This window comes from Bombyx mori, chromosome 25 (genome assembly GCF_030269925.1).
Source record: "Bombyx mori chromosome 25, ASM3026992v2".
Lineage (NCBI taxonomy): Eukaryota > Metazoa > Arthropoda > Insecta > Lepidoptera > Bombycidae > Bombyx > Bombyx mori.
The window spans coordinates 1,167,632-1,185,104 of record NC_085131.1 but is presented as its reverse complement, the minus strand read 5'-3'; the positions used below and the strand labels follow the sequence as shown (position 1 = coordinate 1,185,104).

Sequence of the window (17,473 nt, the reverse complement as noted above, 5' to 3'; positions counted from 1 at the left end):
AATTAAAATCGAGTCTTCAAAACCACATAATATCGCGTTTGTCTTAATAAAACCAACGCAAAAAGTCGCGTTGTCTTTTCAACAGAATGCGTCATCAAGAGCTCGACGAGCGAACTAACCCATAGACACAGTCCACTGAGTTTCTCGCCGGATTTTTCTCAGTGGGTCGCGTTTCCGATCCGGTGGTGGATACTGCGAAGCACTGCATTTGCTAGGGCCCGTGTTAGCAACACTCCGGCTTGAGCCCCGCGAGCTCACCTACACACGTTAGGTTGAAGCTGAAATAGCCTCTCAAGGCTATCAGCATAGGTAGAAAAAAAAAAGTGTCATCAACTCGCCGAATATCAAGAACTAACCCATTTCTAGGAAAAGGAACAACCGAAGAAGAAGCGAAAGAAGCTGTCAGTTGCGGAGAAGCTAGCCAAGGCGCGGGAGGAAGAGGAACGTCTCCGGGAAATGGAGAAAAGAGCAATAGAGAGTGACGCCCAGCCGCGCTCCGCCGACCACTTCCAACGAGCACTCCTCGCCAACCCCTCCGCCAGCCAACTGTGGATAGCCTACATGGCGTTCCACTTGCAGGTCAGGACACGGCACCACAAACATGTTATTACACGCATGACTCACACGTTGTGGTCGGAGGTTTCATTCTTAATTTTACATTTTAAATAGTTCTAGTATTCTTTCCCTAGCAAACATTGTTGGGATGAGATTTCCCTAAATAAATAATTAAAATTTTGTAATTTAGTGAAGAATGCAATGTAGAGACAAAAATCTGCACAAATGCCTTCTGTTCTCAATAGCTATTATAAAAGCAATAAAAAAAGCCCTGTATTCCATGCGATTACATTTTTTTTTACCATAATTATGATATATGCATGGCCCCCTCTCAGGTGAAGGCCTCCTCCAAAGATTTCCATTTTGTTTTGTCTCTGGCGACATGAATCCAGAGCTATGCAGAGCTATTATAACATCAGACAATGTTATAAAGAATATTGTAAGATGCTGCGTGTCTTTCTCATATGAACATTGACGTCATTGTTCACTATAACATGCACAGCCCACTTCAGCTTTGCCATCCTCCAAGCTAGGGTTTGCTTTGGTCTCCTGCTAATCCCCAGCCATTAATTTTATTTATTAATTTTCATTCATACTGTATTCCCTTCAACAGGCTACTGAGATAGAGAAGGCCCGTGCCGTGGCCAGGAAGGCGCTCAGTACAATTTGTTTCCGTGAAGAAGATGAGAAGTTGAACGTGTGGCTGGCACTCATCAACCTCGAGAACAGATTCGGCACTAAGGTCAGGAATCTTTTAAAGTGAAATTATTGGGAAATTGCAAAATATTGAATACTAGTTGACCTAGTGCCTCAATCGATAAATAAAAGACCTAAACTTTTGTATAAAATAAACTTAAAAAGGAATCTGTCCGACGGGGGAAACGTCAAAGGAAAAACAAAATTCTTATTTTTATTTAATTCCAAGCGTTTTCATATTTATCTACCTTTTAAACCTTCCACAAATAGTTCAAGATCAAAATTAGCCAAATCGGTCAAGCCGTTCTCGAGTTTTAGACTAACGAACAGCAATTCATTTTTATATATATAGATAACTCAATCATTAAGTGATCTCACTATCCCAACAGGAGTCTCAACAGAAGACTTTAGAGGAAGCTTTGCAGATGAACGACACTTTCAAAGTCCACTCCAAGCTGCTGGACATATATGTGGACACTGGCAAGCAGCAGGAACTCTCCGCGCTCGTCGACCTCATGCTAAGGAAATACAAAAAGGATCCAAAAACCTATACGCTGTGCGGGACAGCCTGCTACAAACTGAATCTCAAAGAGAAAGCGAGATACGTTATGCAGAAAGCCTTGAACGTTTTGGAGAAGAAAGAACGTAAGTACTCTTGATCAAATAGAGCGGGCATCTATTAGATAGGTACCACCACCACCGCCCTGCCTATTGCAGAAATGCGTTTCGGTTCGAAAGGTGAGGCAGCCGTTGTACTGTCAAACTGAGACTTACAGCCCACCTGGTGTTAAGTGGTTACTGGAGCCCATAGACATCCACAACGTAAATGCGCCACCCACCTTGAGATATAAGTTCTAAGGTCTCAAGTATAGTTATAATGGCTGCCTCACCCTTCAAACCGAAACGCATTACTGCTTCACGGCAGAAATAGACAGGGCGGTGGTACCTACCCGCGCGGACTCACAAGAGGTCCTACCACTAGGAGTGGGTAATATCGGTTTTGCCGCGTATCGAATCGTATCTATATATCGAGGATCAATATCGGATATTGAATCTATATATTTTCTGAATCTATATATTGATGGATGCTAGTAGATTTTCTCGATTCATGATATTTGAGATTTGAAACGATACGCTGATATAATATCATAGTAGATATAGATTTAAGTCAACGTTATACGGTTGGTTTTCTGATATCAATTTATAATATGATCTTAAAGTAATAAAAAGAACATGAAAATAAAAATATCAAAAAAGCTTTCCTTCATGCTTTTACCAGGCTTAGGACTGGCTACATTATTTTCAGTTTTTAGTATTTTGTGTCTTAATTTAAAATTACAAAATATACCAAAAGAGTGTAGATTTCAAAAGTTTAATACAAACACAAGAAATAAACTCAATTATTTGGATTCAACTAAAAATAGAAAAATGTGTACTTTAAAAATCAAACACAAAAAACTTTTAAGTATTTATAAACACTTGTCCAAAAATTCTAGTTCAAGGTCAAAGCGCGTGAAATTAAATTCAACGATGCAAATAGGCTATACTGCATTCAAGTTAGGGTCGAAAGTTTAAACTTCTTTCCTTAATTGTATCCTGCTGATACGCTAAGAATAATCTACAGACATATGGACTTAAATATAAGGTTTACAATTGTATGGCTAATGCCTGTTTCTGTTTCATTCATCACATGATATCCCTATCGTGCGCTCACTCACTCTGGCCGATTCGATACGAACCAAACGAATATTGCTGATATTCACGAATCGGTACGATATGCCGATGCGCATCACATCGAGCAATATCGTGTATCGGCTGATATCGAAATATAGATTTCGATTCACGAATCGGTACGATATGGCGATGCGCATCACATCGAGCAATATCGTGTATCGGCTGATATCGATATATAGATTTCGTGCGGGGCGATATCGGATTCAACGATATTGGTGCGATATATAGGTATTGAATCTATATACGATTTATATCACCCACTCCTACCTACCACCAGTAAGTCCAGAAGCCCACGCTGGAATGAAACTACCCTTCTTATATTTCAAACAGGAACACACATGACTGTAGTGAGTAAAAAAAAGGGTGCGTGTACTTATATGTACGCGCGTAAGAAGTTATACTTTATTTTTATGAAATTTATTTCCTTTTTTTTATTTAAATTTTAATCAATTTGAAAAAAATATCGATTAAACAACATCCTCAAACACGCATATTGGACATCCCTTTTCTTGACATCGTATAAATTCGATAATTCGATAATTCTCGGTACGGTTCGGAACCACTTCGATAAAACGGCACGACACGAGAACTCTCTCATCGTGGCCGCGGGTAACTACATTCCCGATCCTGTGGAAAGAATGGAAAGCAGTCGACGTCGCCCAAAACACGTAATCTCGGATCCTCCCGATCCACTAACGGTGCTTTTAGGTACCTCAAGCACCGGTCACCGTTCTCGTCGAACCCGTCGCTTGCGACCATTGGCTCGACGAGTAAATTAACCCACAGACACAGCCCACTGAGTTTCTTGCCGGATCTTCTCAGTGGGTCGCGTTTCCGATCCGGTGGTAGATTCTGCGAAGCACGGCTCTTACTAGGGTTCGTGTTAGCAACGTCGTCAGGTTTGAGCCCCGTGAGCTCACCTACTAGTTAAGGTTACGCTGGAATAGCCTTAGAAAAAAAAAAGCGCTTCGGAAAGTTCACCTGCGGCTATATTCAGACTCGCCGAGTTACGTCGGTCGTATTGTAATGAGCGATTTAGTGGGCAACGTCATTTCTGTTAATTTTGTGTCACGGTGCGCGCGCATCGTAAAATTTCACTCTCATCAATTTTTCATAACGCGCCTAAAGAAGTATAACTTCAATAAAAATGTTCTGTTGTGTGTTGTCTGTAGATGTACAAGTGTTGGTGCAGTTCGCCCTGCTAGAGCGAGACCGCGGCGAGCGAGAGCGCGCTGAAGCCTTACTCGAACAAGTGCTCGCTGTTTACCCGCAACGCGTCGACGTGTGTGCCGTGTACGTCGATATGCTCGTTAAGGAAAACGATATCGAACGCGTTAGGTCAGTACACAAACATCATTTTTTTCTTTAGTGATATTTAAGGTTTGTATCTTTAAATTTAAAGCATTATTTGCAGAACACATTTGCAACACTACACAGAGCACATGTCAAAATGTTGGCTTTAGTAACCAGGCCATAAAATTAAAAAAATATATATATGTCAAAATGAACCTTTCAAAATTGTTTTTTTTTACACAGACAAGTTATGGAACGCATCACGTCCCATCAGTTGCCAGCTAGAAAAATGAAAGTGCTCTATAAAAAATGGATTGAAGTCGAAGAGAAGATCGGTGATGAAGGGAAAGCGGAGATAATCCGACAGCGCGCCATAGAATATGTAGAAAAAGCAAAGTTCTAATCAATAATTTTTATTGTACTATTAATTTATAAATTAATAAAATCAATTATAAGTACTTGAACATGTATGTTTTGTTGGATTTTATTGTGTTGTCCGTATTTTTAAGAATTTTAGGCATCGGCGGGGGCGGGGGAGGGAAAGCTCCTGGTACTGTCTGAGTAATAGGATTGATGGCAACTGGATTATCTAATTTAATACTGACAGCAGAACTGTAACTATGGCTCGGCAATCGTACACCGTATATAGAAATAGGTGCACAAACTTTGTATCCCAACTTCACGTAGAAGTTTTCTTGTCCTTTCGTCGACAAATGAATCATTTTCAAATTTAAAACGCTTTTACAATATTCCTCCACGCGTTTCATTAAAAACGTTCCTAATTTTTTCCCGCGCATCGCTCTGCTTATCACAACGGTCTCTACAAAACAGCTCTCCGGTATGCTAGGTATGGCTGTTAATTTACAATGACCCAACAGAGACTTTGTGTTCGCAACTAAAATTAAACTAGTAGGTAGTTCATTGCAGGACGCTTGTAAGGACATCATTCTTGCGGTTTCACTACGGGGCCACTCTTCGTTTATCATTTCGCAGCATGCTTTCAAATACTCAGGATGTTTGTGCAATGGTAATACTTTAAGGTTTTCGGGTTCCATTTTTAAAAGGTCTAAAAGAAAAAAGAAAACATAGTTTATAGGAATAAGCTATACTAGACTAGAATTAACGCATGAGAATATCTCAACACGATCTATATAGCTTAGTCGGAATACTAGTTAGTAAAATTTATTATATAGGTTAAAATTATTATTAAAAGCTCATTGCTCGATCTAGATTAAGAACACGATCCACATTTCATAATAAAAAAACCGCGACATTTCTATTTAATCTGTATCGGGGATGGTATTGTGCAACAGTTAATTAAATTGGACATTGAACGGAGGATTTCCAAGAAATAAATCATATCGCTCGCTCTTTTCAAATGAATTGTTATCTGGGGATTAATGTTGACCAATTTCTGAAGTGAATATTCTTTAATCTTTGGTTTGAATCCTCTTCACATTTTAATTGCTGATTATTTAGTGTCAAATGTCAACAGCCGACTGTCAAAAAGATCAATGGTAGGTAGGTACCTACCTACTCAAACAGCAATAAAAAGTTAAAATAGGCTTATTAAAACCGTATTTAAAGTTCTAAAACAATAAAGTTAATGAAAAGGTTGAGAGTAAATAATTTGTGTGTTCTTACCAAACAAATAATTGTTGCATTTTGTAATTTTCAAGATAGTTTCTTCTTCTACCACCTCATTTTCGCGTAGAACCTGTGTCCCATACAGACGTTTACAAACTAACCTATTTATAATTCTAGCTGTCAAAGCTCGTCTATGTGTATACAATTTATAATTTATAATTGTAATTTGGTCTAAAGTACAACATATGGGTTTAGAGGTGTGAAAAAGTCTTTCGGTGCACCAAAACAAGATATTTAATCTAAGAATCAATTGGTAACTTTTTTGAAAACATATTGGAACATATCATAACTTTGAGATAGTGTTAAAGCACACATTACAGACTGCTTGCTCTCTATATTTTTTAAAGTGAAAAACTGTGAATTAAAATTATTTAAAATATACAGTAATAATAATAATACTATAACAATATATTTCCATCTTGTATTAGTATTTTTGTAAGTATTTATATAGTGGAACTATAAATATGTGAAATAATCTTCCAGCTACATCTTTTTGTGCAATGGAAGCAGATGAAGACGTGCCCACATTGTCAGCAGAGACATTTGCTGCTTTACAGGAATTCTATGCTGAACAAAGTAAAAGACAAGAAATCCTTGTAAAGCTAGAAGCGGATAAAAAATTAACTGAGAATATTTTGTTTGATGAAAATTGGGTATGCAATAATATGCTTATGACAACTAATTTTCAGAATTCATATAAAAATTAGCTAAATTAAGCAATCCAATATGGAGGTATACCAAGGGTCCCAGACATAAAATAGAGTTCTTAAGTTAAACTAAGCTTTGTAAAAATCAGCTTGGATACTTGGTTGGGATGCTCACTGGGAACTTTGACACTGAAAAACAAATTTCTATAAGATCAACTTGTCCGACAGAACAGATCCTGAAGGATCAAAGTACCAGGCAGCATAATTTTTTATTTTTTTATTTTTTATTGCTTAGAATTGTGGACGAGCTCACAGCCCACCTGGTGTTAAGTGGTTACTGGAGCCCATAGACATCTACAACGTAAATGCGCCACACACCTTGAGATATAGTTCTAAGGTCTCAGTATAGTCACAACGGCTGCCCCACCCTTCAAACTGAAACGCATTACTGCTTCACGGCAGAAATAAGCAGGGCGGTGGTACCGACCCGCACGGGCTCACAAGAGGTCCTACCACCAGTAAAAGTTTTCCACATTCACCAGCCAAGGTATAATAATATCCTCATAACATTTCCAAACGTAACAATAATATATGCCCAGATCCACAAATAAGATTAGCAATCAAACAGAATTGATATATAACACAAAACAGAATTCATACTAGTGTTTGTTGTAATCAACAAATACATCATAAATAATAAATAGAAAAAAAAACCTTATTTTTTCAGCAACTGAGTCAGTTTTGGTATGATGAGAAAACGGTACACTCTCTGGTCAAAGTAATTGATAAAGTATTAGACGACAGAGGTAAAGTGGCACTGATTTCGTGCCCCACACTCTTTGTGCCCTTGAAAAGACAGATCGGAGACAGAGGGACTGGTATGTATTTAACATTGCTAAGTTTAAAGTATTTTCTTCAATTCTCACTAGTTGTCACTATCATTTTAAACAATCAAATTAAATTACCTAGTTGACCACGGAAAGCACTGAAACTTAAAAAACTGAAAATTTCACTAATTTTAAGTAGTTAATTTTTTATTTAAAAGGTCAATAAATATAAAATGAATACCTAAGAGATTCAGTTAATTAAGTAGTAAAAGAAGTGTGTACCACAGAACCATAATAAGGCATTCGGTGATAACAAAATTAGGTAAAAAAGGTAGAAAAAGTAAGCCAATTTAAAAAACATGTATTGCACAAAACAAAGTCTAAAAATGAATTAGTAAAGTCATCTATGTTCTGCTAGAATTTATAGGTAGGCTACTTTAAAAAATAAAAGTTTTCCACATTCACTAGCCAAGGTATAATAATATCCTCATAACATTTTCAAACGTAACAACATAAAAAAGATCAGTTTACACTGACCTGAAGCTTTAATTTTAAAAACTACCAAATGTGATTATTTTAATTTCAGTCACCCTACTAGAATACGACAGACGATTTGAAGTTCACGGTCCTGACTACATATTCTACGATTATAACAATCCTAAGGAGGTACCACCTGACGTACATCACTCATACGATTTAGTAGTGGCCGACCCACCATTCCTTTCTGAAGAATGCATAACAAAAACATCGGAGACAATCAAATTGCTTTCGAAAGATAAAATAATTTTATGCACCGGTACCATAATGAAGGATATAGTAAAGGAATTGCTAGATTTAAAATTATGCGAATTCCAACCTAAACACCGAAATAATTTAGCTAATGAGTTCTCGTGTTATGCTAACTTTGATTTGGACAGTGTCTTGAGTTGATGTTTTGTAGAAGTTGTATGAATAAATTTTTATTTTTATTTTCATTGTAATCTATTATTTATGAGTTAATAATATTCTGGAGATTATTTTCAGTTAGATTGTGTGTGTTTAAACAACAATCATGTCTTGAAATGGTTATAAAATAAAACATAAAAATAAAACAGTTTTGTCTATTGGGATGAAAGATTTACTGGTGGTAGGACCTCTCGTGAGTCCGCGCGGATAGGTACCACCACCCTGCCTATTTCTGCCGTGAAGCAGTAATGCGTTTCGGTTTGAAGGGTGGGGCAGCCGTTGTAACTATACTGAGACCCATCTCAAGGTGGGGGCGCATTTACGTTGTAGATGTCTATGGGCTCCAGTAACCACTTAACACCAGGTGGGCTGTGAGCTCGTCCACACATCTAAGCAATAATAAAAAAAAGATAGTTTTTAAAGTAGACGGGTGAGCACTTTCAACTTGAAATATTGCACAGTCTCATTTATGTTGGATTATAGTTAGTTGAAGATACTAAAACACAAACTGAAACATTCCATTTTATTTATTCTTAACAAAACGTACATGCCAACATGTTTATTATTGACCATCATTAACTAATTAAAATATAATATACACATTTTGTTTGTAGAGCTTTTTTTTTAATTATGTTTTTTTTTGTGAATTTTCGATTTTTTCATGTTGCGTTTGACTGTTTCAATTTAAAAACACAACCAGCTTATATTTTTGGATCATTAAACCGTATCAATAGCAGGGCTATGTTCTAAAAAAAAATTATTGTTATTTATTTATTTCGATACTGAAGCCGACTGAATTAAAAAAAGTAATATAAATTGTCTACACCAGTAGAACCATCGGCACGTGCTTTCAAAACACTTAACAAAATACTTATTTCAAATGCATTAAGGTTTAAATAGATTAATCTATTGTATTATACTTATTGTATGAAATACATTATCCGAAAATGAAACAAAATCATCAGTCATGTGACTCGACACAAATACTGTATTTAAATTAGGTCCTTTAACAATGAGAACTTACTTCGTCAAGAATTGAATTGAAAATCTTATCACAATACAAATGCGTATTATTGTACATTAATTAATTAATAAACATTTTATACCTCATATATGTTAGTGTTTAATCATAAAACATATTTACTATATATTTTTCTTATTTATAAATATCTTGTGGAAATATATGTTTATTTAATTTCAGTTCTTTGAATTGATTAACAATATATTATTATACTTTTCTATATTATGCTAAATAGATAGATCATTAGTAAAATAGTATTGTTGCTAAATAAATAGATTAGGCCTATTGTGATGCCATATTACATATCATTATTTACATGAATTGCAAGAAGATGAAAAGTTTTTACTAATTCCTTCATATAAATTAACCGTCATCAACGTATCCATTGTATAGATTGGTGTTGCCATTTTAAATAATACATTCAGAAAACTCGAAACATAAATTTATACTTTAAAACTCTGAAACTTATCAATTATATTATAACATACAAAAATACATATTCTCGTTATTATTTAAATCGTAACAATTATACATTATTAATACACATACAGATGTACATGCAACGCACACATGCTAAATTTAATTGAATCTAACATTAAATATTGGTCATAATATTGTCGTAGCTACATTTTTGTACTGGAAATATAATATGATATATAATCACGGTCAAATAACAGTAATATATCTATTCGATTTCGACTCTTGCAACGAGTGGCGTTGCATTTGCACAACATTACATTTGCTCAAGTTGCATTCCTCATACCCGAGGGCACCAACGCCTAGGAGTCTTCACCTCACGTCGGGGCTCCGTCCCCTGTCGTCGGCGACGTGCAACACTCCGCATCATGACTCGACAGATACACGAGTAAGAGGAAGGCATGGGATTCACGGCATGAAAAAAAAGATTGCTTAAATGCCTACGCGTGGCAACTAATAAAAACTTTTTTTTTCTAACCCTCATATTAGTTTTACTGTCAAAAGGCCGTTCGTAACGAATATTTGGGGTTGTCATTATTGAAATTCGTTTATGATACACATTGATGAAATTTGCAAGAGTGTCAAGAGGATCTTTCCACTTGGAAGCCCGCTGTACCCTCGGGTTAGGCACATAAATATAAAAACGAAAAGACAATCAGAGATACTATTAGACATGCAGACTTATTGAAACATAAATTGTTGTTATTCAACTCATTTTCAAATGAACACGCACGGTTGCATTATATACTGAACATTTTATACAAATACCAAGTTTTACGTCTACAACAAATATTTATGATTGTTTCTATATAAATTAAAGTGAATTGTGTTATATTTCGCGAGTAAATAACGAGAAAGCTAGCATACAAAATGGCTTTCGAATAAAAGGAAAGCGCACTGAAGCTATGCCTTCGTCAAATTACATTTCCTTTTTTGTTGTATCAACATTGACTTTTTTTAGTATAGCAACATTTAATCAATGTGCGCTGCTACAGAATTTCAAATTTAGATTGTCTAGGTACAAAATATAATCTATTAAGATTCAAATCAAGCGCCATTACTTTTATTGTTAAATTAATAACATTACTATTCTGTTAAATTTCCTTAAATCAAGGCTTATTTTCAAAATATTAAACACAACACGTCGTTCTTGAGTTACACGAGATAGTTTCATTCAGGAAACTACAGTCAAACTATATGCGCTTCTTTAAAGAATCATTCGTCTAATTTAGTAATCATAATAAATTGTCATATAATAAAAAAACTAAAACAAAAAAAAAAACCATTGTAATTCTCTATTCACATCAAAAATGTCTTTTGTTTCCTCATTATACTTTACAAACTGTTTTCTCTGCAAATCGTTCTAGTCAGAGAACACTATCGGAAATTTCTTGCTTAGTTTACAGAAACCTTGTTAGGGTTTTCTTTGCTACAGAAATAAACTCCTAGCTATGTCCTTAACGCAGGCAGTTTTAGTGCGTTTAGTGGAATTTTACTAACTTCAATTTTAGTTTCAAGTCATTGATGGTAACAATAAAAATTTGCTATCGAAAAAAAAAATATATATATGGAAACCACATTTTAGGTTAACAAATAATAGAAGCATATTCGTCAAATTTTTTTTTGTATAAACAAATACTATAGTATAGAATTTTAGAATTATAACATTTGTAATACTCTTTAAGCATTAATTGATGTAATTATATTCACTTCCTATAATTAGTCTAATAAATTCAATAATTATTTAATTTTATTCATCACACCTTCAATAAGTTAGTGAATTGCATTTTTTAAGAATTAAGTTCATCAGAAATATTTTTTTTCCTTTTCTTTTAGGCTTTTTCTATACACAACACAAGTAATATAACAATATATTACTGTTAATGAATTTTAAAATATAAACTTTAGTAAAATAACACAAACAAACTTTATGTCGGTTTAAGATCAAAAAACTACTAAACAAAAGTGGAAGAGCAACCACATTGGTGTTGTTGCTGCTCTCATAAATACTAAATAATAGAATTAATTTCATTTATCCTTATCAACCTAAATTTTTATTGATTTCCAGAGATCGGCACGTGCAGACAACACACTCTCTCTGGGTGCTCCATATACAGGGTGTTTTAATGTTAGAAATCAATTTAAACAAATCTATTTGAACCGTTGTTTGTGAATAATATCAAAGGAATGGCTCATGAAAATAACAATTGCGGCATATATTCCTAATTGCACGAGCAAGTGCAATCACCCATAGACACCACAGCCCACTGAGTTTCTACGAAGCACTGCCCTTGCTAGGGCCACTGTTAGGAGCACACCCGGTTTGAGCCCCGCGAGTTCACCTAGGCGCCAATGAGAAGCTGAAATAGCCTTTCTAGGCTATCAGCATAGGTAGGGAAAAAAATAGTAATCGACATTGTCATCGAACACAACAACCGTCAAGTGTTGTCCAGGGACTGTCTCCACTCCCGTGACACACGTTCACACGACATTATTCAGTTTAAAGAAATTCCTAACATCAAAACACAACCGGGATGTCTTAAACAAAACGCTAATCAAAGGAAGCCCTCATTACCAATTACAATTATAACAACTACTTTCACAAAATATATAAAAATATAAAGAAAAAAACCAAAATAAACAATACTCAGTAACCTAATTTACTAAGCGAGCGTATAAAGATAACGTAATAAGTTATGCTTGTATGAAATTTGTGGAGAGTTCAGAATATTTTTATGCAAGAATGATCAAATAAACACAAAAAAGCATATTGGTTAAAATGATCATCATCATACTCCTTAATTCTTGAACGGAAACTAAAATTAATGTTCTAGAAAATATAAGTGTAATTAATATTAATAATTGCTAAATCAATGAATAAAATTTCATCTATTACAAATTTAACCACTCATAAAATAATCCATGTTGCATTTATGAGTAAGTTTATATATGGTATAGAAATATAACAAAAACACATTTAAAAAAAATATCACTTAATAATAGTCAATCACAAATCATACAAGCATAAGTTATACAGGGATACTTCTATTGTGACAGAATATTCTGTTTCACAAAAGGCAGTAAAACGTACTGAGTAAATTGTGCCAAAAAATTCTCGGTGGATTGCTTTGAAATCACCTTAAAAACTTCAACACTAGCTCACTAAAGAAATCAGATAAAGAGCAAAACAACAACAAATAATAACACGGTTGAAAGTAATAATAATTAAGGACAAACCTAATGTTTTTGTGATAACGTTAAGCATACAAGTATTAAGAGTAAAGGCACCCGTGTTGAGGCTGTGCGCCGCCCCCCAACCCGCCCCTCCCCCGCTACTTACCCTGCTGCTCCCTCACGCTGGACTTTGAGCCGATGTCTACTTTAATTCGGTTCACAGTATGCAATAATCACTAATGTCTTTGTAGGAAGTTAATAGACGAGGACCTAATAACGTGGAAAATAGAGATAGTACCTCGTCCCCCCACAACATCGAGGCGACGACAACTTCTTAAATAAACATTACTTTAATTATTTAATCACCGTTGTTTTTCTAAATCCTTTATCTATATCACAATACCAAAGGATTACTATTGGTACAGCCAAGCCGATAATTAAGTCACCGTGACTGCCTTTGTTATGGATTCGATATTAACAATCAGGATACTCGCATACATATATGATTTAGTGTCCTTAAATTAAAGTAGGCTAGTGTAGAACACAAACTTGCACCGATTTTGTACTTTATAACAAACGAATTATGAGCTATAGCCCATTCGAGTTTCTCGCCGGATCTTCTCAGTGGGTCGCGTTTCCGATCCGGTGGTAGATTCTGCGAAGCACTGCTCTTGCTAGGGTCAGTGTTAGCATCACTCCGGTTTGAGCCTCGTAAGCTCACCTACTAGTTAAGGTTACGCTGAAATAGCCCCTCAAGGCTATCAGCTTAGGTAGGAAAAAAATGAGCTAGTTTAGTATCTGTAGTTATTCGTCGTCAAGTTGCGTAGAGTGGTTGCGAGGTGTGGGCTACCGTCGCCTCCTGAGGGCGTAGAGCGCGAGCAACAGCAGCAGCAGCAGCAGGCAGCGTGCGGCCAGCAGGACGGCCAGCAGCAGCGCGCGCAGCAGGGCGGCGGCCGCGGCCCCTAGCGCCCGCGCCGCGCCGACCTCCGCGCTGCATCATCCCGTCCCGCACTTGCCGCTCTCGAACACTCCCTGGAACCGCAAACCAAACACTTAGGCGTCACCCTCGACAGAGGAATGACATTCTGCCCCCACTTAAAGACGGTACGCGACCGTGCCGACTTCATATTAGAACGCCTCTATCCGATGATTTGCAAGCGAAGTAAATTGTCCCTTAGAAATAAGGTGACACTCTACAAAACTTTCATACGCCTCGTCATGACCTATGCAAGTGTAGTGTTCGCTCACGCGGCCCGCACTAACTTAAAACCACTACAAGTTATTCAATCCCATTTTTGCAGGATAGCCGTCGGAGCCCCGTGGTTCGTCAGGAACGTCGACCTGCACGACGACCTTGACCTAGAGTCCATCAGTAAGTATCTAGTCGGCATCAATGCGCCAATTCGATAAAGCGGCACGACACGAGAACCCTCTCATCTTGGCCGCTGGTAACTACATTCCCGATCCTGCGGACCGGATGGAAAGCAGGTGACGTCGCCAAAAACACGTACGTCATTTCGGATCTTCCCGATCCACTAACGGTACCTCAAGCACCGGCTACCATTCTCGCTGAACCTGTCGCTTGCGACGAAGGGCTTGAAGAGTAAATTAACCCACAGATACAGTCCATTGAGTTTCTCGTCGGATCTTCTCAATGGGTCGCGTTTCTGATCCGGTGGTAGATTCTGCGAAGCACGGCTCTTGCTAGGGTTCATGTTAGCAACGTCGTCAGGTTTGATCCCCGTGAGCTCACCTACTAGTTAAGATTACGCTATTTCAGCTATTTCAGTAGGAAAAAAAACAACATTTGGACCGTCGGTCTACCGAGCAATATCACCCGCTCGGTGGAAGATCTTTCCTTTCGTCGTCTAAGACATACATATATATAAGTGTACATTTAAATTAGTCTGGTGTATTCCTCCTTTGCTTATGTTGTTTCGTGTTTGCTGATTGTTTTTACTTTCTTTGTTGCTATTTTTTTGTTTCTCTAGTGTTTTCATTTGTTTATTATATTGTACCTTTAATTGGCTTTTTGTTTCTATTATTTATTATATTATTATACTATCTTAGTTGGCTATTGATTCTCCTTGTAGTAAATAAATAAATAAATATGACGAATCGGAAATAAGCGATGATTAGTTTGTATGGGAGCTGACGTACCTTTCGGAAGAAGGGCGAGAAGGCGACGAGCTTGTCCCGCGTGAGGGGCGCGGCGTGCAGCGGGGAGCGCGGGTCGGCGGCGGCCACGCGCAGCAGGCGCCGCAGGAACTGCTCCAGCGCCCCCCGCCGCGCGCGCGCCACCCCCTCGCCCGCCCACAGCGTGCGCGGCGGGAACGGGATGCCGCCCACCTGCCACCGACCTCGGGTCACTACTTCGCACATTATCTACCGCTATGACTGGGTCGGGTCTGCAAAGCTCCAACTTCTTTTATTGGACTTCTTCCAAAGACTTGTCGTTAATATATAATCTGGTGGTAGGACCTCTTGTGAGTCCGCACGGGTAGGTATCACCACCCAGCCCATTTCTGCCGTGAAGCAGTAATGCGTTTCGGTTTGAAGGGTGGGGCAGACGTTGTAACTATACTGAGACCTTGGAACTTATATCTCAAGATGGGTGGCGCATTTACGTTGTAGATGTCTATGGGCTCCAGTAACTACTTAACACCAGGTGGGCTGTGAGCTCGTCCACCCATCTAAGCAATAAAAACAATATTATAACTATACAGTTGGCATAAGAAATGGATCAACTTCCCTAAATTTGGACGGTTCTTAATACTTATAAGAATCGATTAACGAAAAGTGGTATAAACACTTAATAGTGATGGTATGTGTAAGCTGCTAAACATAGAGGGAAATCAGATTAGAACGTTGTTTCATTGGCTGTGTGTGAGTAGCACGCACCTGCGCCGGGTAGCGCGCCCGCATCTCGAGGTAGAGGTCCCGGAAGCGCCGGTAGCGCCGCAGCAGCGAGTACCGACAGCGCGCGCCCAGCCACACGCGCACCTCGTACTCGTGGTGCGTGCGCGCCCCCGCCCCGCGCGTCACCCACCCCGGCACGCTCACCACCGCGTCTACACAACACGCTTTATCCAACTTATCTATATATTAATACGTGAAGTAAAAACTTTGTATCCCTTTTGATGAAAATTGCGCGGACGGAGGAGTATGAAATTTCCCACACTTATAAAGAATATAGGGAAGAAGTGCACAATGCTAATATTTTTTTAAAATTATGCATAAAAGATACATTAAATCAATAAAGAAAACATTACACACACTACATACCATGTATTTGACGCACAAACGCATGCATACTATTTATTGTCAAACTTTTGTTCTTTTTGTTGTCAAATTGAGAATAGATTAAAATAAATATTGTTTGTCTTTGTTAATATTTTTTATAGTATAGTCTTGGCGAAATTTGTGATTATAGAAGTATAAAATACAATCATAATAGTGTACAAACTTACAATTCAAATTAATTATAGTCGAATTTCGACTACTGCGGGACCTGTAGTTTTATTTAATACTAGCTCACCCGGCAGACTTCGTAGTGCCTCAATCGATAAATAAAATACCTAAACTTTTGTATAAACTAATAAACTTAAAACAAACATAAGGAATCCGTCCGACGGGGACGCATCAATGGAAAAACAAAACTGTTATTTTTATTTAATTCCGAGCATTTTCATATTTATCTACCTTTTAAACCTTCTCTGGACTTCCACAAATAATTCAAGACCAAAATTAGCCAAATCGGTCCAACCGTTCTCGAGTTTTAGCGAGACTAACGAGCAGCAATTCATTTTTATATATATAGATATTTTGTACACACAGCTGTTAGAAGAAACACGACAATAAGGATACAGAGTACAAGGGCACTACTTATTTCATGTTGAAATCTCTTCCAGTAGGCCCGCAGAAGGAAAGAAGAATTAGGAATATATACCTAGTGCATACAGTAAACATTACATACAATAATATATACATATTATTGTATGTAATTTTTCTAATGAAATACGTACTCAACAAATGTTCACGATTGACTTCCACGGTGAAGGAATAACATCGTGTAATAAAAACCAAACCCGCAAAATTATAATTTGCGTAATCACTGGTGGTAGGACCTCTTGTGAGTCCGCGCGGGTAGGTACCACCACCCCGCCTATTTCCGCCGTGAAGCAGTAATGCGTTTCGGTTCGAAGGGTGGGGTAGCCGTTGTAACTATACTGAGACCTTAGAACTTATATCTCGAGGTGGGTGGCGCATTTACGTTGTAGATGTCTATGGGCTCCAGTAACCACTTAACACCAGGTGGGCTGTGAGCTCGTCCGTTCATCTAAGCAATAAAAAAAAAAAAAAAAAAAATTACAAGATACAAAATAATATATGAGTCGACTATTATCAAAGCCGGCAATGTGCCTTTTGGACAATTATTGGTAAATCAGAAAAACTAA

General features: G+C 37.4%; 4 protein-coding genes across 7 annotated transcripts in view; 2 read left to right on the top strand and 2 right to left on the bottom strand.

Annotated features, from left to right (window-relative positions):
- The window catches only part of LOC101747169 (protein RRP5 homolog), a 35,122-nt gene extending 30,380 nt beyond the window's left edge, over nt 1-4,742 (top strand). The window contains exons 17-21 of the mRNA XM_004925671.5: nt 367-579; nt 1,169-1,297; nt 1,641-1,896; nt 4,158-4,323; nt 4,522-4,742. Coding sequence (XP_004925728.1) covers nt 367-579; nt 1,169-1,297; nt 1,641-1,896; nt 4,158-4,323; nt 4,522-4,681 — 924 coding nt within the window. The 3' untranslated portion in view covers nt 4,682-4,742. The remainder of the gene's footprint in view (nt 1-366; nt 580-1,168; nt 1,298-1,640; nt 1,897-4,157; nt 4,324-4,521) is intronic.
- LOC101735376 (N-alpha-acetyltransferase 80) lies at nt 4,676-6,223 on the bottom strand. Its single transcript, XM_004925672.4, has 2 exons — nt 5,923-6,223; nt 4,676-5,344 (listed from the first exon to the last, which is right to left on the bottom strand). Exon 2 carries the CDS (start codon nt 5,331-5,333, stop codon nt 4,728-4,730), a length of 606 nt encoding a protein of 201 aa, XP_004925729.1. The 5' UTR covers nt 5,334-5,344; nt 5,923-6,223; the 3' UTR covers nt 4,676-4,727.
- LOC101735505 (EEF1A lysine methyltransferase 1) lies at nt 5,646-8,373 on the top strand. Of its 4 annotated transcripts, XM_021347719.3 has the most exons (5): nt 5,804-5,892; nt 6,043-6,178; nt 6,409-6,578; nt 7,300-7,450; nt 7,986-8,373. In XM_021347719.3, exons 3-5 carry the CDS (start codon nt 6,426-6,428, stop codon nt 8,327-8,329), a joined length of 648 nt encoding a protein of 215 aa, XP_021203394.1. In that variant the 5' UTR covers nt 5,804-5,892; nt 6,043-6,178; nt 6,409-6,425; the 3' UTR covers nt 8,330-8,373. The 4 variants fall into 4 exon arrangements, with proteins under 4 accessions (XP_004925735.1, XP_004925730.1, XP_004925734.1 ...); XM_004925678.5 differs by lacking the exons at nt 5,804-5,892; nt 6,043-6,178 and adding an exon at nt 5,646-5,795; XM_004925673.5 differs by lacking the exons at nt 5,804-5,892; nt 6,043-6,178 and adding an exon at nt 5,682-5,799.
- A 480-nt stretch (nt 8,374-8,853) lies between these two features.
- LOC101739780 (kinesin-like protein Klp98A) overlaps nt 8,854-17,473 on the bottom strand; it is a 50,491-nt gene continuing 41,871 nt past the window's right edge. The window contains exons 25-27 of the mRNA XM_012690022.4: nt 15,918-16,087; nt 15,177-15,365; nt 8,854-14,048 (exon numbers count right to left, since the gene is read on the bottom strand). Of these exons, the coding sequence (XP_012545476.2) occupies nt 14,013-14,048; nt 15,177-15,365; nt 15,918-16,087 (395 nt within the window). The 3' untranslated portion in view covers nt 8,854-14,012. The remainder of the gene's footprint in view (nt 14,049-15,176; nt 15,366-15,917; nt 16,088-17,473) is intronic.

Bases quoted from the DNA above. Each gene is read 5' to 3' on its own strand.
- LOC101735376 (XM_004925672.4), bottom strand. From the start codon at position 5,333: ATGGAACCCGAAAACCTTAAAGTATTACCATTGCACAAACATCCTGAG.
- LOC101735505 (XM_004925673.5), top strand. The intron at 6,579-7,299 runs GTATGCAATAAT...TTATTTTTTCAG, and splicing joins TTTTGTTTGATGAAAATTGG to CAACTGAGTCAGTTTTGGTA. The intron at 7,451-7,985 runs GTATGTATTTAA...TTTTAATTTCAG, and splicing joins GATCGGAGACAGAGGGACTG to TCACCCTACTAGAATACGAC.